Below are 23,811 nucleotides of genomic sequence, written 5' to 3'. Positions count from 1 at the left end.
GACAGAATTACAGAGAACATAAAAGAAAATGGCTGATGCCACAGAAAAGGCATTGTGTGTGTGTGTGTGTGTGTGTGTGTGTGTGTGTGTGTGTGTGTGTGTGTGTGTGTGTGTGTGTGTGCGCGCGCTGTTAGTTCTGTCACCACATCACAGTGCAGTGCTGGGAAGATTTCATCCACAATACAATCTAGCACCTCAAAATCCCAACACCACACGCAGGTGGCATCAACACTCTGCAAACAGGGAAAAATCAAAAGGATAGAGTACCAGCCCGCAATGTGTGTCAGTACAAAATGTTAGGATGACAGCCCACTGGTAACGAGGAGATGGGCTTGCACCCTCTTGTTTTGGCCCATCTAGTGGTGATCTAAAGTTCTACAGCTGAAACTTTAAAATGTGTTCTGTGACTGAGGGCACATATAGGCAAAGAAACTGTAACTATATTTCTAAAGCAATAATCACAACTTTATATTAGGAGTCCTAACAAAACCCAAAAGTGTGTCTTTCATTCATCTCTACCCAAACTGTTACTGAAGATTGTCTCAAAGTGCTTGTACTGTATACTACAAAGCAATGAATTATGAAGAGTCCATCCTCTTACGACTGTGGGTAGGTGTTTTATACCAGTACTGTAGGAATGCGACTGCTTTGTAATGATGTACCCGAGGCTACAGATGGCTTGCCAGCGTGTACACCTGTGTTTGAGAAAACTGCAGCCAGACTGTGGCTCGATCTTTTGAATACAGTGATGTGGCCCAATCTGTGTCGAGGCTGGTCACCAAAATGTTAATAACAAAGTTAATCAGACCATACAGGTGGTCTGATTTTTAGTTAGTGAATTGTGCACCATTATATGCGTCTGACTTACATCCCTGTGGAGTATATCATAATTTGAGATGTAATTATAAAGCCAGAGTTGTACTCCCTACAGTACCATCAGTATTACAAAACAATACATTTTTATTGTATTTTACTAAAACATACATTTCAAGTATTCAACAGTACAATTAATGATTAAACCATCTGCAACTTATAAATAGTTTAAAACTGGTTTTTTTTATGCTAAATATGTCTAATACAGTAATAATGGTAAAACAAACTTTAAAAGTGGGTTACAGTAAAAACTTTGCTCAAGATAACTGAGATTATTCTAAGGTGCAAACTATTGTCACCCAATCATTGGGTTTGTCTACAAAGTTGAATTCACTGTTTAATTTGTAAACTGTCCATTGAATCAAAAATAATAGCATATTTAATACCAGTTTTCTTGATTATGAACCAGTTTAAATACAATCGAATTAAACACATACAACAACACTGAATAAAAAATGACAGAACACTTCAAAAAGTCTTCTCTTTCACTGACAACTGTTGCATGATAAAGAGCAAAACAAGTAACAATAGTACTACTACTTTCTTATTAAAATCACGCTATTAAGCTTGCAAAATATTAGTTTCCAAGCAGTTCAGTTTTTCGTTTTCACAGTTTCTGTAATAAAATAAAAATATAAAAGCATAGCACATACTGCTATGACACAGCAAAGAAGCTCCTTTTCTGTTCACAATACACAGTCATAAACCACTGAGCACCGACATGTCTACAGCTTTGCTGAATTTAAAATACAGAGTTTGTAACACTATAATGTCCAAAATGCTGAAAACTAAATCATATTAGTCACCAATCTATCATTAGAAAACAATATACATTTATGAGTGAAGGAGACTGTCTTAAAATACACAAAACTGAACAAAGTGAAGGGTAAAAACAGCACTTAAAAATGTACACAAGGAATTAGAAGTCACTGTCATCATCTACAATGTAGTTTGCAGCTTTCCTTGGTCGACTGGGCTTCGTCTTTGGAGCTACTCTTTCCACTTCCATTTCAAGATCGTTGTCCGAGGCCGCCTTTTTTATTTCTGTAACACAGAAGTATGACCATGAACCTGTTACATTATGCAGTCCTCAGAATGAAATAAATTTATTGTGTATTCTATACAAGTGAAAATCTTATACCATAGTTTCTTTGTTGCCCTATATAGAAAAATAAAAGGTAGTGGGGGATAAAATATCAGGACCGAAGGATTACCTACAACTTTTACAGAAACCAGACCACAAGTATACGAAAAGGAAGCAGACTGGCAATAGTGATAAAGAAATTTCTGGTAGCTGTGGTAACTAGCAGACAAACTGGGAAGTGCCACGACATTCTGTAAAAGTAACATCTGCCCTCTCCAGGGGACACCACTTTGATAAAGCACTGTCCGTGCGGGTGGAGAGGCTTGCGTATCCACGTGAAGCTGAGAGCTATGCCGAAGGTAGAGGAACTACTACCAGAAAGGCCTCAGCCGATGGATCAGACAATGTGTCCCACAACTTCCCATCTTCCCTATCCATTTCTAGTCCTACCCAATTCTCGTGGGACCCATATGGACACGATTAAAGAAAACATAATAGAAAAACAAACTGAGACCTCAGATATCACAACATTGAGATCAGTACCAATGGAAGGCACTCCCACTACTGAATCAGGGTCTAGACCTGAGCCAGAAGTGGGAACTGCAACCAAGAAGCTAGACCAGATAAAGATCAAAGGCTTGTCTGGGGCCCAGAGGAGGAAACTACTCAGGGAACAGAGGAAAAAGGAAGGGAAAGAATGGCTTCCTAATGACAAGTGAAGGGAATTAAAGGGACTTGAACGTAAGACCCCCAGGATGAAACTGTCTCAGGTTGAAAGACAGGTAGCAAGTGGATAAAGGAGGAATTATAGACTCCCTCCTCCCTGGCTAAGCAGGTCCAGAAAAAAATGGAGGCAACAAATAGGGAAACAGACCTATAGTACTTCAGTCTCTGTTTTTTGGATAGCAGTTATCCAGGAAGGTTATCCACATGTGGCCATCACCTTGCAGCAGGAGGAACTATTGCAGATGGCCCTCTTTGAGAAGACTGGGGGGGACGGGGACGACACTGGCCCAGGACCCACCTTCAGGAGTGTCCCTCTAGATCGTTGTGCCCTCAATTTTGTCTGTGAGGGGGTGCCCACATTAGAATGGCTCAAGGACTAGGTGCCCACGATATCCCCGTGGGAAGATGCAAAGCTGCTGGTTAAAACGGCAGCGGAGCTTCTTAAGACTGCAAAGATATCAATATGGGTACCTAAGTTCCTTAAGGAAGTCTCTCCTAAGACTGTTCGGGAAAATAGGGCCCTGAACCCAAAAGTCTCAACAGAAGATTGGAGAGTGATCAACCAGGAGGACGAACCCTGGTAGTGGAGGTCAGAGAGAAGTCCCCCCTGGAAGGAACAGGACCTGAAATTGTTTTTAGGGTTCTCGCAGGTTACCGTCAGTTTTCTCAAAGGTGGTAGCGAGACGGAGACTGGAGGTGCTGCAGATTAGTCTGCCGCACAGTAAAGGGCCATCTACTGCCCCGAGTCGCTGCCTGGGGAGGCAAGAAGTGGACGTGGTCCTGATACAAGAACCCTATTTATATAAAGGGGGTGTATCAGGCATCGGTGGCACTGAAGGTAAGCTGATTTATGCTAGAAATCTAAGAAACTTCAGAACATGCATCTATGTAATAAATGAAATGTCTTTCATGCCAATGATGGATTTCTGCTCTAGGGACTTATTGACCATTAAAATGCAATAATGTGAGGAAGGTATCATGAGGGAAATTGTTTTGGCCTCAGCATACCTTCCTTACGAAGACAGCTCTCCTCCTCCCTCGGAGGTGAGGAGACCGGTAGAGACTTGCCATCGGCAAGGTGACCAACTGCTGGTGGGATGCGTGCCAATGCCCTCAACCTAGTATGGGGCACCAAGGACGCCAACAGTAGAGGTGAGTACCTTCTTGAATTCCTTTTAGCTAACAACTTAGAGGTCCTGAACAGGGGCAATGAACCTACATTCAGGAATAGCAGAAGGGAACAAGTAATTGACACAACCTTTAGTTCCATGATGAAGGGCAGCCATGTCAAACAATGGCATGTGATGTTGGAGCCAGCTTCATCGGACCACGTATACATTAAATTCAAGGTTGAAATGGGAATCAGACAGACCGTGACCTATAGGGATCCCAGGAAAACGGACTGGGAGACATATAGGAGGGACCTCGACTTAGGCTTATCGAAAATTAAAACCTCGATACAGAATCCAGTACAATTTGAGGAAGTAGCAGAGGGTGTTACCTCTGCCATAGTGACCTCATGTCACGACAACTGCACAATCACCAAGTAGTGCACAAACAGGAGTGTGCCTTTGTGGAATAACTTTGAAACGCAAAGAAAACAGGTACAGAGTGCGTTTAATACTGCGAGACAAAGGACAATGGGCTAAATATCGTGAGGCCCTCGTCAACTACAATCTAGCGATCAGACAAGCAAAGAAGGCATCCTGGAAGGCATTCTGTGAGGAAGTGTAGAGTACAGCTGCACAAGCCAGACTTCACAAGATTCTCACTAGAGTACCAACCAATCCAAGAGGTACGTTAAGGAAGGAGACTGGAGAATATACAAAGACAACACACGAGACACTGGAACTGCTCCTCAAAACTCGCTTTCCTCAATATGCTCTGCCGGACAACACAGTCCGGAATGTGATCCCGGAGAGAAAATGGTTCTCAGGCACTCAAAGAGAGGACTGGGAATCGGCCAAGGAGTGTGTGAACTTTAATAAAATCCAGTGGGCGGTGGGAACATTCCAACCGTTCACGTCACCTGGGCCAAATGGAAATTTTCCATCTCTCCTGCAACAGGCAGAAGGAGAGCTCATAAGAGCCCTATGCATGCTATTCAGAGTTAGCCTAGCAGTATGAATCATTCCCAATGCTTGGAGGGAAGTGAAGGTTATCTTCAATCCAAAGCCAGGGAGAACTGATCATATCAAGGCCACGGATATGAGACCAATCGGTCTGTCCTCTATCATTCTCGAAACATTGGAAAACTCAGGTTAATGTATATGTTGGAGAGAGGAGACTAAGTAGGGCCCCTCTACATTCAAACCAACACGGATATCAACACACACATCAACCAGGTAAATCATGCGAGTCAGCTCTCCACCAACTTGCTAGGAAGGTGGAGAAAGCCCTTCACTTCCAAGAAATAGCCCTCTGCATCTTCCTGGATATCAAGGGGGCCTTTGGTAACACTACCTGCAGCAGAGGTGCATGACCTGGGGACCACTATATGCAGGTGGACCAGGGCCACGCTCAGTGGAAGGAAAGTAGAGGCTACCGTGATGAATGAAAAGATAGTAATTACCACCACTAAAGGCTGCCCACAAGTAGTAGTTTTGTCCCTTCTATTGTGGAATCTAGTGGTGAATGAACTCATTGAGGAATTAAATTTCAGACAATGCTTCTGTCAAGGATACGCAGATGACCTTGTCATAGTAATACTTGGCAAATTTACTGACAAGGTTAGAAATATGGCACAAGGAAGTTTGGACATTGTGCAAAATTTGTGCAACAAACAGGATCCGAGGGTTAATCCTAAGAAGACTGTTTGCCATTTACGAAGAGACATATTCGACACTCAAAATGGCTCTGAGCACTATGCGACTCAACTGCTGAGGTCATCAGTCGCCTAGAACTTAGAACTAATTAAACCTAACTAACTTAAGGACAGCACACAACACCCAGCCATCACGAGGCAGAGAAAATCCCTGACCCCGCCGGGAATCGAACCCGGGAACCCGGGCGTGGGAAGCGAGAACGCTACCGCACGACCACGAGATGCGGGCTTCGACACTCAAGTTGGAATCTAAAGCTCTTCAATAAAACTCTACGTGAGAAGGGGATAGTGAAATATCTAGGGGTAACCTTACATGAGAAGCTGACATGGACCCCTCACATTAAGAGTATCTGCTCCAAGGCAAGAAGTACTCTAGTGACTACTAGAAGGGCTTGTGGCAAAAACTGGGGCCTAAGCCCCAGGGGTATGCACTGGACATACACCACAGTGGTCAGACCTAGGATTTCCTACAGGGCCGTAGTGTGGTGGAAGACGGTAGAACAGCAGGTTGCAGCTAAGCAGATTGCTAAGGTGCAGCGATCGGCCTCCTTAGCCATAACATGCAGATTTAGCAGCACACCAACCGCTGGAATGGAAGCCGTGCTGGACGTGTCTCCACTACACCTTTGGGTCAAGAAGGAGGCAGCAGCTGGGGTGCACAGACTTGAAACTGGCAAGAACTGTGTCTCATTCAGATATCCAGAATGACACACTAATACAGTGAGTGAGGTAAATATAAGAGTGGATGGGGAAATGCCTGCCGACATTATAACAACTCCCAACTGCTTCAACAAGCCTTACAACATAATAATTGGAAGTAGGGAGCAGTGGGGAAAAAACAGTTTGACACTGCTCGGGGGCCATCGTTTGGTTCACCGATGGGTCGAAAACAGACTAAGGCGTTGGGGCAGGGGTGTACGGGGTTCAGCCAAGACTGGAGAGAATCATCTCTCTAGGAAATCTGGCCTCTGTATTCCAAGCTGAAATTACTGCACTCGGGGCATGTGTGGAGGAGAATATGCGTAGGTGCTACAAGGACCATGGCATCTACATCTGTTCAGACAGCCAGGCAGCCCTGAAATCATTGGCAGCTCATGCAACAAGATCTAAGATTGTTGCAGAATGCCACAGGGCTCTAGTGGAGCTAGGGGGAAGCAATAGGGTAAACCTAGTGCGGATCCCTGGCCACTCGGGGATCTGTGGCAAGAACAAGCCGACAGATTGGTTAGGATGGGGGCAACAACTCCATTTATTGGATCGGAACCTGTCCTGACTATCACCAAGGCTATGATCAAATTAGAACTATGGAACTGGCTTAGGAAACAGCATGTAGAATATTGGACCAAGGTTCATAAACAAAACCATGGTAAGGTAATGATGCCCAAGCCATGTTTTAAAAGAAGCTCTGTAATCCTGGAATTGAACAGGAAAGAGATCAAACCTCTGACTGGACTGATGACCGGTCATGGGAATTTCTAAAAACACCTACACACAATGGGTATAACAGAAGAGGACCCTAAATGTAGGATCTGTGATGAGTGTGAAGAAACTGCATCACACCTTATCTTCGAATGCATGGTATTGGAGAGTAACTAGACTTGAAGAAATTGTGTCTAACAAAGAACTGGTAAAGGAACACTCTGCACTATTTGAGGGCATTGGTTGGCTTTACTAGGTATACAGGGAGCGATACCGCACAATAAACAGTTTCGGTGCGGGCAGTGGCGGGTTAGACCTTAGCTGTTTTAGCTTCCCTGTTAAAATCAAATCAACAGCATCTGCACTGTCAATATTATTTCAACGAACACTCCTGGAATGCTACTACTCTTTACATGAAATTAAAAGCAAGCAGATTAGCAACCTAGTCAATAAAAAAAAAGTCGAAGGAGAAGAAGTTTCTATATTACACACACTTGGGTTGCAAGAATGGTCAGTGATGAACTTCTCTTTAATAGCTGAAGTGGCGTTAAGAAAGGAATCACCACTGCAAGCGACAGATGTCACAGTGTACTACGCGAGTCTGAACGGAGTGATCTCTCAGAAAAACTGATGTTTGGCTCTCATATGGCAGGTTGCTATGACAATCCTTTACAAGTATGATAGGTGGATCGAAGAGAGATGTACACAGTGATGGGGATACTGGACAACACAAGATGACCAAAGCTGTAACAGTCTTTCCACAATGAATGCCTGCTATTCCTCGTGTTCACTAACAAGGAACCCCTTGAGTGCAAGGTTGCAAGTTCAATCTTTATTTGAAAGTGTTCTGTCAACAGTTCCAACAGAAAAAGTATTAGTTGCTAATGACTCCCCATGTGCATCAGGAGAGTGACAAAATGAGTGTCCGGAAGGTGCAGAGATCGACCTCTAATGGGATGTATGTATCAACAAGTCACAAAATAGACTTTGTCAACATTCGAGAATGTTCAAAACAAACCATTAACGTGCACCATTAACACCAAATGAAAAATAACATGCCACATGGATCACAAAGGTTCACACCCCAAGATCAAAAACATTCCTTGGGAGTTATAAACTGTTTAGGACATTCAGCCAAGTATCCACTATTAGAGAATGCATATAGAATCAAACCGTTTTAACAGGGTAATGAGAACTGATGGAATGCCACGGCATGCAACTGAATGCCAAACAGTCTGTTGTGGAGCTTATCACAAAACTGGCTGTCCTTTTAAAGCATAGCTGCAGATAGAGTGATAATATATTTTATAGGCACAGAAAAAGCAAACATCCAGAGGCTGAATTTGTCCAGTGGTTTCAAGTGGTATGAAACGCAATGTCAAACATTTTTCAGAAGACATAGTTTGCTCCCAAACACTCCTGCTTGCTGTGACGTAAATATTCCCTACTTCCCTTGCAAGATTGATTGATTGAGACGGGTTATGGGAATATAATTGAGAGGGGACTAAACTGGGAGGTCATCAGACTCACACTTCTGGAGTGAGTGATAGAAGAAAAAGAATCTGCGAAAAGTGGACGGATACAGTAAGAGGAGTCAAATTATAAAATAATTAACAGTAAAACACACAGTAAAGGCATAATATGTGGGACCAAATGGAAAAAACGGAAAAAGGGAGGGTGGCAGGGCCATGGGGTCACAGACCGAGAAGACTGTAAAAGAAGTCAGAACCACAACCAACCCGCCCCTGCTCCAAGGGTAAAGGACAACCTTGTATCTGAAAACAAACACCAATTTCACGGAGGAAACCTAGGACAAGTTCACCATCCGTGGTTCATCTGCTAACATGAAATGTAGGGAATTGGGAAGACTATACTTAACACAAAGGGCCGAAAGAAGGGGACATTCCATCAATATGCGAGATATCTTCAACTGGCTCCACGACCACATTTTGGGGGTGGGTCATTACATAAGAGGAAACAATGTGTGAGCTGGTTATGACCAATGAGTAAACAGCATAAAACAGTGGCTACTCCTGAGAGGAACGCAAGGAAGAGCACCGAACTGCAGAGATTCCTTAATCGTGCGCAGTTTATTATTATGAGAAGTAGTGCTTCAGATGGCCTTCCAGTTATGGGCAATGAGAGATTTGATGTAGATCCACATATCCGCAGTTGGAATCTTGAAAGGAAATGTGGTAAGTATCTGCTTCTCTAACCAAACGATCAGCCAGTTCATTGCTTGGGATGCCTACATGATTTGGGACCCAGATAAAGACGACTGAACAGGCGGCATGCTCGAGGGTAGAGAGAAGGTCGTGGATAGCAGATACCAAATGGTGACAAGAGTAGCATCGGTCAATAGCCTGCAGGCTACTCATGGAGTCTGAACAAATTATAACACTGTGGAGGAAGGCCTGAGGAACAAAAAGGAGGGCCCCGTGAATGGCTAGAAGCTCTGGTGTGAACACACTACATGACCCCGGTAATAAATGGTGTTCGAAGCCAGTGAGAGACATGAAAGCATATCCACCTTATCGATAGTCTTAGAACCATCAGTGTAAAAGATTGTGACATCCTTGCAAAGTTCCAGGGTGCCACCGACAAGATGCTGGAAAACCGCAGGAGCGACAGAGACCCTAGGACCCTGGAATAGACAAGTCCTAATCTGTGGTCTAGGCACCATCCAAGGGGTGGTGTGGGGGAAAGACACATGGTGCAGACCAGTGAGAGGAGATGGAGATCCAGACGGGGGGAAGTGAGATGCACGCCAACGAGCAACCCCACCCACAGGCGGGTGTTAGGAGGGATACATACATCACTGACGAAGAATGCAAGGTACACAGGACGGTCACAGAATTGGCGAATGGCAATTGCATAGGAAACAAGGAGTTGGCTCTGTCAGATGTGTAGAGTTGGAATCCCCGCTTCTGTGAGGAGCCTATTAACAGCATTAGTGCGAAAAGCACCAATAGCCAGATGCACCCCACAATGATGGACATAGTCAAGGAGTATCAAAGCAGGAGGAGCCGATGAGCCATAAACGTGACCACCATAATCTAGCCTGGAAAGACCAGGGCACAGAAAAGACTGAGAAAAGTGGAACAGTCTACACCAAGATGTGTGGGCCAGGAGGCAGACAGCATTAAGCTTCCGCTTATATGTAGTCTTTAGGTGGTGAATGTGGGGCACCTATGTCAGCTTGTTATCAAAAATGAGCCCCAAGAACAGGACTACAACGTTGAGGAGCTGGTTGCGTAAATAAGGTTCTAGATCGGGGTGTACTGTCGGTTGACAACAAAAATGCGTAACCCGCGTTTTGGAAGGAGGAAACTGGCTGTTGCCCACGTAGAGGCCCATCAGATGGCGCCTCAGAGCTGGCACTCAGCAGAAGCTACTGAGTGGGAGCTCCACCAGATGCAAAAATCGTCCATGTACAATGCTGGGGTAACCAGAGGCCCAACAGGGGTCACAAGGCCATTGAAGGCAATGAGGAAGAGTGTGAAACTTAGCACAGAACCCTGTGGGATACCATTCTCCTGAACCTGAGGGAGACAGAGTGAAGTGCCAACTCGAACCTGGAAGAGCCGGTCATATAAAAACTCACGGATAGAAATCTGAAGGGGACCACGGAAGCCCCATTCGTGGAGGGTAACTAAAATGTGATGGCACCAAGCCATGTCATATGCCTTATGTAGGTCAAAGAAGACCACAACAAGGTGCTGGCGGGGAGTAAAAGCCTGTCAGATGGCTTATTCCAATCAGAGTGAATAGTCAGTTGATCACCCTGCCCGGAAGCCACACTGATATGGGGGACAAAAGGCCCCGAGATTTGAGTAACCAACAAAATCTGAAGTTGACCATCCTTTCGAGCAGTTTACGAAGTACATTCGTCAGGCTAATTGGGCAATGGGTGTGAAGCAACGTTGGGTTTTTCCCGGACAGCGTAATTTTACTGTCTCGTCATTGTGAAGGAGAAGCACCTGTGAGCCAAATGTGGTTGAAGACCTCAGAGACGTCTGGAAGGGGTGGGAGGGGGGAGGGGGGTGGGTGTCGTCGGCAAAGTGTGTTGAGAGGTGTTCTGTGAGGACCAATGGATCAGTGCATAGAGCACCTTGGTATTTCAGAGCCTGGACAGTTGACTGTTGCTGGCAGCCCAGAAGGCTACGGAGCCTGGACTAAACCTGCGATGATGAGGCATACGTCCCCAGGGAGGAAACATAGCACTCCGAGCATTCCTTTTTACTCTGCTTAATACGGTAACGAGTCTTAGCACAGAGATGCTTAAAAGTGAGGAGGTTGGTGTGTGAAGGGTGTCACTTAAATCAGTGCAGCGCCCATCAGCGGTCCTGGACAGCGACTGCAACAACCATGGTCCACCACGGTACCAGTCGACGACAAGGAGGATCTATGGAAAGGGAGACAGTAGTGCCAGCAGCATGAAGAATAGCGGCAGAGATGCCTTGCATGACTACATCAATGGAATTCGAGACGGAGGTGTCAAAGTGGACAGCAGACATATATAAAGGCCAATTGGCCCTGCAGAATGCCCAACATGGGGGGGCTGTCTGCCTGGTGGCAGCAGGGGAACAATAGAATCGCCGGAAAGTTGTCACTGTCCGAAAGATCACTGTGGGATGATCTATGTAGGGAAGCCACGAGGGCAGGAGATGAGATCGTTAGATCGATAGAGAAAGTGTCATGAGCAGCACTGAATTTGGTATAGGAACCATCATTCAGGAGACACAAATTGTGGTCCATGATGTGTGGTCAATTAGGGTACCCCTACCTGTTGAAGTGACACTCCCCCACAGTGGATGGTGCGCATTGAAGTCCTGAAGGAGGCTAAATGGGAATGGGAGTTGTTGGGTTAAGGTACACAGTGCAATGTAAGCAAGTGGTCTACCTGGTGGGAGGTAGACATTGCAAATGGTGATTGCTGGAGTCATCTGCATTCTAACTGCTATCCCTTCCAATTTGGAACCTAGGGGGAATCCAGTCACTAATGACATCAGAGCAACCCAAAGCGCAGACCCCACCAGATGCTACCCCGGGGCCAGCATGGTTCTGATAGAACACCTAATAACCACAAAAAGCTGGAGAGTTGTCATCACGGAAATGCGTTTCTTGAAGAACGAGAGAGAATGCAGAATACGAGGAGACGAGCCTGCATTTCCGATAGGTGACAATAGTATCCGTTGCAATTCAGTGATGACCACGTAGCTTGAGTCCAAGGTAGACATGAAGCCAAGAAGGACATCAGGTCATTTGGTCAGTTGTAGTCACCGACAAGGATGGGGTGACATCTATAAATAAGATGTCAGACTCAGTTTGCGAGGGGCGATATGGCACCTCCGGGCACCTTGTCATGGGAGTTATATTCTCCTCCTCCTCCTCCTCCTCCCCGGGCAGGGCACAAGGGAAGTACAGGCTTCTGCAAGATCTGGAACTGAAAGAGAGGCCACCTTGAGCTGCACAGATGGTATGTCTCATGGCCGAGTGTGTCTTGTGGCCTGAGATGCTGGGGAGGAGCCCGATCGCCGGCAGATGCTGAAGAAGGGGGGCACTTCTTCGGCTGGGGAGGGGGAATGGCTCCCTGATGGGAGGTCATGGGAACTGGAGGTGAGGGGAAGGGGAGAGTGAGACATGGATGGAATGTGTGACACTTTTGATGAGCCTCAGCGTAAGACAGGTGAACCACGGACTTTTATTCTTTGATCTTCTTTTCTCTCTTGTAATCTGGGCAATCCGGCGAGCGAGGGGAGTGGCAGTCAAGCACAACTGACACACAGACGGCAGAACACAGGGGCTTCCCTCAGGGAGTGGGCGGCCAGTCACCACACAAAGTGTCCGCCATACAGCGGGAAGGCACAACCACCAAAAGCTCTGAATAGGTGGAGGGATGTACGGCTTCACATCACACCTGCAGCACATAACCTTGACCTTCTGTGGGAGGGTATCCCCCTAAAGCCAGAATGAAGGTGCTAGTATCGGTGCCGTTGTCTTTGCACCCCTTCTCCACACGTTGAACAAAATGAATGCCACGCCAGAATAGCCCGGAGTTCCACATCAGTTTGCAGGATGAGGTCCTTATGAAAAATTACTGCCTGGCCCATATTCAGAGAATGGTGAGTAGTGATAGACATCAAGATGGAGTCCAGCCGCATCTTACTAAGAGACTCCACTTCACCAAACTTGTCCTTTATATTCTCCACAAAAAACAATGGCTTGGTGGTGGTGAATGTGTCCCCATCCATCCTAGTACAGATGAGGTAACTGGGAAAGGGTTTCATCACAAGATGGCAAGCCTGGCCCTCCTCCCACGGTGTGGCCACAGAAGGGAAGGTTGGTCATACGAAGCAGCATTCAAGGATCCTTCACCATTCAAAGAGACGGCTGTTTGCAGCTCGATACACTGTGTGCCAAGCATCCGCCCCGATACCACCCACTCTGACCAGGGGCTCTCCCTACGGGCGCCACCCAGTCACACCGAGGACCGCCTGGCAAGACAGCCGTTGCCGGGAGCTCCAATGCTCCATGAAGATATGCAACCACTCCTTGGCATACTTGGGGAGGGAACACCTCAGGTATTAGTAGCGTAATCCCTGTGTTCTCAGGGGCTCAGTGATATGGGTACATTGCAGCCCCACCACATGGACTGGCTAATGTGTCAGTGACCCAGCAGGGTGGAAGGAGGCTACAGTGGTGACGGAAGGGGAGAGAGGAATCCACACTGTAGATGCTAGGGAGGGAATTCTTCCCATATTGCTCACACTAAAAGAACTAAATTTTGAAGGGGAGGTCAAACCTCGAGTGGGGAGCTAATTGCCACAAAGGATGAAAGAACAAAATTGCAGCCAATACAGGAAACCAGGTGGATAGCCAAGTCGACAAAATTCTGAACACCCAGAGAGCGGAAGGAGGTAGCAATGGGGAAGGAGTGGGGATAGGGAGGGAGGAGGCAGGGTGAAGGAAATTCAGCCAGGGAATGAAGAATGGGCCACAATAGCTCAGGGCCCCACGTGCGCCACGCACAACTCACGAAAGAACCGTGAACCCCCTAGAGGGCCCTTGCGAGGTCACACACAAGAAAGAACTGTAGGGTGCAGAGCACCTCCAACTTGTTGCAGCATAACAAAAGGCTTTCCATTAATTTACCAACCAGATTAACAGTTGGCATATTTGTATATGAATGTATCGAGGCATTGATGTCGGTTGATGTTGCTTGGCACCTCTGATTTTCAGGGTACCTCTAATCTGCATTTCCTCTTCAAGCCCCAATTGGTCAGAGATGAGAACAAATTACTTACTGAATGACGGGATAAGATTATCTTATCTACAAACTTTCAGGCTAACTCCACAGTTTGCTGTGCCACATGAAGTTGATGTTTTGTTTGAAATTTCATTACCTTACCCCTTCCAATTCAGTAGCGCAGTTTGCAGTTGTGCAAATATCCGCTGCTTCCCCCTAGATTATTGTAATCTACATCATATGCAATTTGATGTGCATAACATACAAGATCAGGTCACACATAGCCTGTAGACCGTATTACCATCCTTGCAACACGCAAACCTCAGTTTCTTGAAGATTGTTCCTCGTCTTTAATATCCATAGTTCTTGTGGACTACACACATTGCTGCAGACTTATTCGAAATCGGTTCATAGATGTTTTTTACTGTGCTGCGAATGATCTTCCACATACATAGTTATGTTCAGTACTTGTTCCTCTGCCAATGATAGTCCTCCATTATGTTTCACCAGTGACAGCATTTGAGGCGGCCTGTCTGATAAGGATCATCATCATCATCATCATCATCATCATCATCATCATCATCATCATCTACATGGCTCTACACCTGTTTCAGTGTAACTTTCACTTGCTGAACACTTGTCGTCGTCATTGTACTCTTCAAGTACATTGTCCATACAGCTGAGTGTACACAACACCACGCATTCCTCTTATTTATCTTGCACAAATGCTAGTATTTCATCTGTCACTTTTTCTCACACTGTGAAATTCCTTGGGTTACTTTTCGATGAAATGTCAACTTCGGCAACTGTTGTAGATATAATGCAAGTTTTGCTTTGTTATTGCTGCCACTGCTCTGCTTCGTATCAACACCACTAGCACTGTAGCACTCTTGAGTTACTGACTAAGCAGTTCAACTATGCTCTGTAGCCTCATGCTGTGCTCACCATTGGATACCTGCAGTCCCACCCCACTTACCATTAGCAGCCAATATTGTGGTTGCATGTTTGACAGTATGTGGAGTATCTAACGCTGTGAACATAATTGGCCAAACACTTGCTAAAGGTGTATGGAGACTATACAGTAAGTATGTCATATGAATAACATGACACGGATGGTGCCTACAGAGTTTTTCAGTAGCTATCGAAAGGGTATACACGACAAGCCACAGCCTGCTCAAACCACCTCACCTGCGATCCCTCACAATGAAGAGGGTCTATAGATGCATCTGTTTCAGTCTGCAGATTACTACAATGAAACTGTGTGCACACCTGAATTTTGGCTGTAATGCCATGGACAAAATGTTACACACACACACACACACACACACACACACACACACACTGTTATTGCGAATTGTGTGCCAGATGGGTTCTGGAGATGCTTAAGACCAGAGTGGAAATTTGTTCAGATCTGCTGACCAATACAAGGCAGAACAATTTTCTGAACATTCAGTTCCAGTGTCAAGTAGCTCGTTTGCTCACATACCAGCACGAATGAACACTGTACTGCCACATATTTTGTTGATCTCTGTATCAGAGTGGTCAGCGTGGGTAACTGCAACGCGGAGGATCTGGGTTCGATTCCCGGAACTGCCAGGGATGTTTCTTCAGTGGGAGGACTAGAATGGGCTGCACCCTTCCCTTCTGAAGCTAACTGACAAGGTACTCAACTGAAGAGTCGTTGCTGCAGATTACAAAAATGACACCAGCCACGAGAGTGGTGTGCTGACCCCATGCCCCTCCATACTGCATTCAGTGATATCGCTGGCAGAGGATAACGAGGTGGCTGCTTAGTACCAATCAGCCCACTGGAGCCCGTGGGTGGTATTTGGGTAATTTCACTTTTTTTACCTGTCTGATAGAGATTGGCACTCTCAGCCTGTTAACCACACAATTTGGTTAACAATATTGTGTAGTAAGATCAACTACATGTTAAATACTGTTAGCTTCTACACCTAACAGTAAGTGTGAGTGGTATTGAAAGTTAATTGTCATCCTAAAAAAATGAAGTTCCACAATTTTTTTTTAGTCTGCAGGTAAATGTTCGCAATCCCAGACACGCTGAAATTCTTCCCACAACCACACACTGCTAGAGCTGCCAAATCAAAATGAGAAACCCTTCAGGGTGTGTACACAGACAAGGCAAAAACTTTCAGGATTATTTCCTGGATATCCCAGTTAAAAAACACTTTTCCTAGTGTGAAAACACACTTTCATATTAAGTCACAGTAAGTTTCCATAGATTTTCCCTCTGAACTGTAAAACTTATCAATCCTTTGAATGGTGAACATTTAATACACCAGCATAGAGCACTTTAGGAAATGGAAAAAAAAGAGTTTTGGAAAGACCTTTGATATGCAGCAACATATATGCTGCATATTTTTGCATTAAAAAAAGAAGTATACATTCTAATTCCACTAAACGGGGCACGTTAGCTTCTGGAGCACTGAAATCGAGATTGCGATGTCTTTTTGTAAGCCAATCACACCTCATGTCATGTGATTTTGCCAGCTTATAACAGATATTCGGAGCATAGGATACATGTCGTCAGCCAATAGCAGTATCACTTAAGTAGCGCGAACACATGAAGAGGAAAAGTTAATGTTGTTACAAGGAAAGCTAAGCGTTCACATGTAATATTGGTCTTTTTTTTGCATTTGTTACACATCACACAAATGTGCCAGTAAAATTAAAAACAATGACAAATGTCTGTTCGGCAGGACTCTAATTATTCTACAAGGCCATTCCTCAAAGTGCTAAGTTTCAAACACACTGTGATTTAAGAAATTCATCCCACATAACATAATTCATCTTCGATAAAAGGAAATTTAATTTGAAAGAAACACTTTTCAAAACACCATTAGCAATATTTTCCCCAAGACCTGTAAGAAATAGGTTCATTTTAACGGCTGCCAGAGAGCGCCAAGAAACAGGCATTATTGCACGTGTGCACCTGTGACGATGTAGGAAGCCCATATATTGTATGTCTAAAGCATTAAGAGATCTTGCGTTACGTGATGATGGAACAAGACATCAGAGGATACGTCAATATCATAGGAATTTCGTAAACTGTGCTAAAATGCATAATTTGGCTTTAAGCGGACATTGGATTGTCCAGATTCACAACAAAGTAGATCCCACCTGATATTAAGGTTTTCAGTGTGGTTTCCGGGGTGTAAATTTTCTTGGAGTACCAGTGCTGTACTATCTCTTGCTTGGTTCTTTGTTATGGCATGATGCCAGAAGGTGAAAATGTGCACTTTAAATTAGGAAACTATTGGAACTAGTCAATACTCTGGAATGAAACACTTCATTTCAAATAGATTGAGTGCTTCAACAGAAAAGATTAATAAAAGCCAAATTTCTTTACCGACAAAAAGTAACTTCATTGTTCTGCAAGGCGATTAATGATCTACTGCCAAAAACCTGGAAATAAAATAATAAAACTGAAACTAATCATATTCCTTCTGTAATTAAGTGAATGTATTTTAATTCACTTGATACCTCCCGGCCACAAAAATCGATTTTGTTTTCATTTGATGTGAGAGCCGTAAACTTAGAGGAAACAGCGAAATCACTAAATGTAAATAAGAATCACTTTGAGACTACCCCCTCTCCACTATACTAACAACTCAGTGCATGCACACATCTGGCAGCTAGTACGTGCCAGAAATATTTTTCTCATTAGCATCTGGCTGCTACTGTCGATACAGCTAACAGCTACACTTCAAGTAGCAGGAAGCAGGAGAAAGCACTGCTCATACAACACTCAGCTGCACATGCTACTGAGCCCGCTGGCAACTGCTCAAGCAAGCCTAATGTAAACAGTTGTGATGCCGCACTCATAGAAACCAGTTAATTGTTACTAATTATTGCACAGTCGTTGTCGTCCTAAGGTCTTAGACATTTTGCTGTTGGTGAACACTTAGTTCACGGTGTTTTGTTGTTGTAAACTGTATTTTACCTTTGCAACTAAAGTGTCTCTCTCTCTCTCTCTCTCTCATTTTATTGTTGCAGTATTACTCTGCAGTAGTGGGATACAGTAATATTCTTTGTTGGAGTATCAGTTCTTAGCAGTGAAAAATACAAAAATTTAACCAAAAACTAAAACAATGAAAAATTCCCGAGTTCCCTGGTTTTCTCCCAGATGAAATAATTCTCGGGTTTTTCCCGGTTGTCCAGGAGCGTATACAACTTCCATCTCCACTTCACCCATGGGCTGTGTTACTTTGCTTCACCTCTGGAATATTTAACCCAAGAGAACATCATTTAACCACAAACTACAGCTGCATGTCCTCGAGAAAAATTACAGCTGTTTCCTCTTGGTTTTAGCTGTTCACAGGACCAGCACAGCAAGGCCATTTTTTTGCGTGGCCTCTCAACAGATACCCCTCCATTATGTTTGCACCTACAGTACAGCTACCCGTAATGCCGAGGCACCTATGGCAAAATCCACGGTTCATGGGTGGGTGGAGTGGGAGGGTGATAATTAACACACTGCAATTACACTTTGTACAAAACAAAATATAGAAGCCTAATAACACACTGACAGCAAAATATAATTACAATGACTATGGGTAAATGTGATTCATAGTTCTTAAACAACTTATCTGAAAATTAATACTTACCCTGAGGCTTGCTCGTCGATGGGCCATCCGAATCAGAGATCCTTGCAACTTTTTTCTTCTTTGGTTTAGCTGCCTTTTTTTTCTTCACTTCAAACTCACTGTCCGTATCACTGACAATGATTTTTTCAATGTCCGAGTCAGAGACAGATATCCTTTTAACTGCTTTCTTCTTTTGTTTAGCCTCTTTCTTTGTCTTCTCTCTGGGCTCTCTGATTGAACTGCTCACCACATTTTCTCCCCTGCAAAACATACCACTGCATTTAGGAGATCACTTTTAATCTGATTTCACATCATGCACGTCATCTAATCACTAACAAGAATCCATTTTTTAATACAACTACAGGCAATTTCTGAACAATAAGGATAGAAGCTGAAGTAATGCATCAAGATTTGGGCTGACACTGTTTACTAGATGCTAGATGTGCTATCCACTACACCACCTGGCCAATTTGGCTGACAAGTCCGGGCCTTGGCAGAAATTTCAGTTCACAGCTACATATTCTATCCTGATGTAGATAAGGCTGAGACTCAATGTGACTCCAGGAAAATGTAATTACAGAAGATCAATTTCTGAATGGTTATACAGCGCTGCCAACAGGTCACTTATCTGTAGTAACTTTCAGTAACTACTACTTGTTAGAAGTCAGCAGGTCATTTTATTCAATCTGAGGCAAGTTGGATGGGTTTGTGAGAGCAAGAGCATAAAATAACCACCAGAAAATCACCAGCAAGTGTCAGTGAGGCTGTAAGCACCGCAAGAGCATTGCCGTTGGATACTGATTGTGATCAGTTAGTGGATGAATGGAAGCTTTTCCAGTTGGGTGTCATTGTAAGTTGTGAGTGTGTTCTGCTTCAACACAATATCCAACTGACAGTTACTGGAACCAATCCATCAATACGAAGTGCACAACAACTGAAATATTCTCAGATAAGTACAGTGGTGAAATGAGCTCTGCCTCATGGGAATGCTGAGACCAAAAGGGGCTTTTCTGCATAAAGATATATTATAAAGGAACTGACATTGCTCTCACATAGTAAAAGATACAATGAAATTTTATGACAACAAACTGGAAAAAGTTTGTATGACAACAGTTGCTTTCTTTGGACAGTGTGCATACAATATCAGATAAACCTAGAAGAAAGAATTAAAAAATATAAAGAGGGAAAGAGAGCAGCTGGAAGGTGGTGGCCAACAAAAGCTTTCAACTGAGAAAAACCAGATTTCATCATGTGAGGAAATAATAAAAAAAAAAAGGCAGCAGGAACAGGAATTATTATTGACTGTCATTCATAGCACCCTTAAATCCAATGCTATCAACTCACATGAAGCTGTCATCAGCGGTGTTCAATTCTGCATCCACATGTGGGACAATTTCGCTCTCCTGCACCAAGATATTATCATGCAGCTCCAGTTCTTCATCACTTTTTCCTTCTTCTTCATCGCTGTCACTGAATGTGAACTTCGCCTTTGCCGCTGGAGCAACAAATAAGAGACATCCCACACTATTTACAAAATATAAAATAAATAAATAAATAAATATATATATAACAAAAATAAATCAATATATATTATAAAATTAAGTGTACGATGTGCATTCTGCTAAAGCTCAGAAACGATACCTGGTACGAACAAGGGAGTTATATGGTGTGTAGCCATCCCCTAGTCATGAAGGTGGTATCAATTTTTATCTGAATGGTGGGCTTTTGAAGATATAAGAGCTGGGAAGGTTCGCCCTCTATAATTTTCTAAAATATTGCAGAACGTTTGAGAGTATTCAAGAGCATTCCATAACATTCCAGAATGTTTCACAATTATAAGCGATGTTCTGAAAAGTTCAGGAATAGTCCTGAACATTTGTGAAGAATCCATGATGTTTGGGAACATCCTAAATCATTTTAGAACATTTCACGAGACACACTAATGTTGTGGAATCTTCTGGAACATTGTGGACCATTCTGGGCCTTTTTGGTATGTTCTGGAATTTGCCACTAGTGACGCTACCCTCTGGTAGGAATATACAAAGCAAGACCAGTCGTGTGTTCGAACATCAGTTTCTTATCAGTGACGAACTGAAGAACCAAAAAATTAGTGGAATGAGTGAACAAAAACAGACAGTGAAGTGTGACAAAATCATTTTACGCCATACTTTAAAGTTTATCCCTTCATTTCAACTACCACACAATCTCATACCAACTCCCTGAGCAAAGCTGGGCACCACAGCTACTTGCCTATACAAAAACAAGTTTCACCTGTAATGGGGGCATCCTGTGGTGGTGAAAGCAAGCAGTTATGATCTTGCAGTAATTGCTGTCTCTGCCTGGTGGTAGAAACAGTACAGCAACATTTAAAGTTGGAAGGCTGAGTGCCAGTCATTCGCAACATTGAACACAGGAGACCCACAACATGAGACCACCAGACATAGCAAAACCCAGTAAGGCTCAGTCAGTGGGTGGTAGCCAATGTCCTGTGGTGACATACCATCCCTACTTTCCTCCACCCACATCTGTTACTAGTCAGCAAGATACTGCACCACCTCAAACAACTTTCACACCTTTGCCTGTCCTACATCTCTTAACTTTGAATCCCAACACGTCAATAACATGAACTATGATTACAAAAGTTAACAAATCAGTCAAGAAGGCTAAGGGAGTGTTTCTGCTAGATAGAGCAGACAGTTGTTAGCATCTCATTTATACAGTGAAATGACATCACTTAGTTCCAGTAAGATGGATGCAGAGGGATTATGGGCGAAGATACACTATGCGACAAAAAGTATCCGGACATCTGGCTGAAAATGAGTTGCTAGTTCATGGTGCCCTCCCTTGGTAATGCTGAAATTCAATATGGTGTTGTCCCACCCTTAGCCTTGATGACAGCTTCCACTCTCGCAGGCATACGTTCAATCAGGTGCCCTGACACAAAGTCGGTCTTCCAAAACAACCCAACGGTTTTCTATAGGATTCAGGTCAGGATTCTGTGCAGGCCAGTCCATTACAGGAATGTTATTGTCATGTAACGATTCTACCACAGGCCGTGCATTATTAACAGGTGCTCGATCGTGTTTAAAGATGCAAGCGCCACCCCCGAACTGATCTTCAACAGTGGGAAGCAAGAAGGTGGTTAAAATATCAATTAGGCCTGTGCTGTAATAGTGCCACGCAAAACAATAATGGGTGCAAGCCCCCTCCATGAAAAACATGAGTACACCATAACACCACTGCCTCCGAATTTTACTGTTGGCACTACACACACTGGCAGAAGACGTTCACCAGGCATTCACCATACCTACATCCTACCGTCAGATTGCCATATTGTGTACCGTGATTCGGCACTGCTCATTATGTTTTTCCACTGTTCAATCGTCCAATGTTTACACTCCTTACACAAAGCAAAGTGTCGTTTGGCATTTACCGGCACGATGTGCGGCTTCTGAGCAGCCGCTCGACAACGAAATCCAAGTTTTCTCACCTCCCGTCTAACTGTCATAGTACTTGCAGTGGATCCTGATACAGTTTGGAATTCCTGTGTGACTGCCTGGTTAGATGTCTGCCTATTACACATTACGACCCTCTGACTGTCGGCGGTCTCTGTCAGTCAACAGACGAGGCCAGCCTGTATGCTTTTTAGCTGCATGTGTCCCTTCACATTTCCACTTCACTACCACATTGGAAAATGTGTACCTAGGGATGTCTAGGAGTGTGGAAATCTCACATACAGACGTGTGACACAAGTGACACCCAATCATCCGACCACGTTTGAAGTCTGCGAGTTCCGCTTAGCACCCCATTCTGCTCTCTCACGCTGTCTAATGATTACTGAGGTCGCTCATATGGAGTACCTGGCAGCAGGTGACAGCACAATGCACCTAATATGAATAACTTATTTTTTGGGGGATGTGCCAATACTTTTGATCACATAGATTAAGCGGACTGTAAATTGTGCTTTGGAGAGTTATGTGCCTAGAAAGTGGACAGAAGATTGGGAAGGCCAAACATGGTTTAGTAACAAAATTATGAAGATGCTGTTGCACTCAGTTCAAAAGGGAACGCACAATTGGTGACAAGCAACGTTTATTAGAGATTTGGGTATCTGTGAGAAGATGTGGTGTGAAGCATACAGCAATTACCACAGCCACACCTTACAAGTTCTGTCAGAGAACCCAAGAAAATTGTGGTCCTAAGTAAAACCACTAAGAGGGTCTAAGGCTTTCATTCAGTCCCTTTGGCCAATCTGGTGTGGCAGCTGAAGATAGTAAAACAAAAGCCAAAGTTTTAAATTACACATTCAAGGACTTACTCACACAGGAGAATCATGCAAACACACCATCATTTGACCGTCTGACAGACGTCTGCATGGACAACACTGTACAGAAACCGCAAGATCTGGAAACAAATGAATCACCATGTCTGGCTTGAATACCAGAAAGATTTTCCACAGAGTACTCTACAGCATTGGCACCTTACCTAGCCTGCATTTATCATGAATCTCACCCAGGTAAAGGTCACTTGTGACTGGTAAAAGGTCCATGTATATAAGAATGGTAAACGAACAAACCTGCAAAATCATAGACCAATATCCCTAACTTTGGTTTGCTGCAGAATCCTTGAATATATTCTCAGTTCAAATACATTCAACTTCCTTGAGACTGAGAAGCTTATGCCCACGAATTGGCACATTTTTAGAAAGCATCGCTCATGCTAAACTCAGCTTGCACTTTTCTCACATGATGTACTGTAAATTATGGATGAAGGGCGGCACGCAGATTCCGTATTTCTAGATTTGTCGAAAGCATTTGACATAGTGCCCCATTGCAAGCTGTAAACGAAGATATGAGTATATGGCTGAAGTTCACAATTATGTGAGTGGCTCGAAGACTTCTTACGGAACAGGATCCACTATTTGCCTCCAACAGAGAGGATTCATCAGAGACAAGGGTATCGTCAGGAGTGCCCCCCCTCTCCCTCTACGGACAAGGTGAGCAGCAATCTGTTTGCTGACAACACTGTG

General features: G+C 44.1%; 1 protein-coding gene across 1 annotated transcript in view; it reads right to left on the bottom strand.

Moving 5' to 3' along the window:
* Positions 1-1,490: 1,490 nt before the first annotated feature.
* The window catches only part of LOC124589806 (DNA topoisomerase 2-like), a 147,484-nt gene continuing 125,163 nt past the window's right edge, over positions 1,491-23,811 (bottom strand). The window contains exons 23-25 of the mRNA XM_047131593.1: positions 20,127-20,277; positions 18,804-19,042; positions 1,491-1,917 (exon numbers count right to left, since the gene is read on the bottom strand). Of these exons, the coding sequence (XP_046987549.1) occupies positions 1,793-1,917; positions 18,804-19,042; positions 20,127-20,277 (515 nt within the window). The 3' untranslated portion in view covers positions 1,491-1,792. The remainder of the gene's footprint in view (positions 1,918-18,803; positions 19,043-20,126; positions 20,278-23,811) is intronic.

Source organism: Schistocerca americana, unplaced genomic scaffold, assembly GCF_021461395.2.
Source record: "Schistocerca americana isolate TAMUIC-IGC-003095 unplaced genomic scaffold, iqSchAmer2.1 HiC_scaffold_73, whole genome shotgun sequence".
NCBI lineage: Eukaryota > Metazoa > Arthropoda > Insecta > Orthoptera > Acrididae > Schistocerca > Schistocerca americana.
This window is presented reverse-complemented; position numbering and strand designations above follow the sequence as displayed.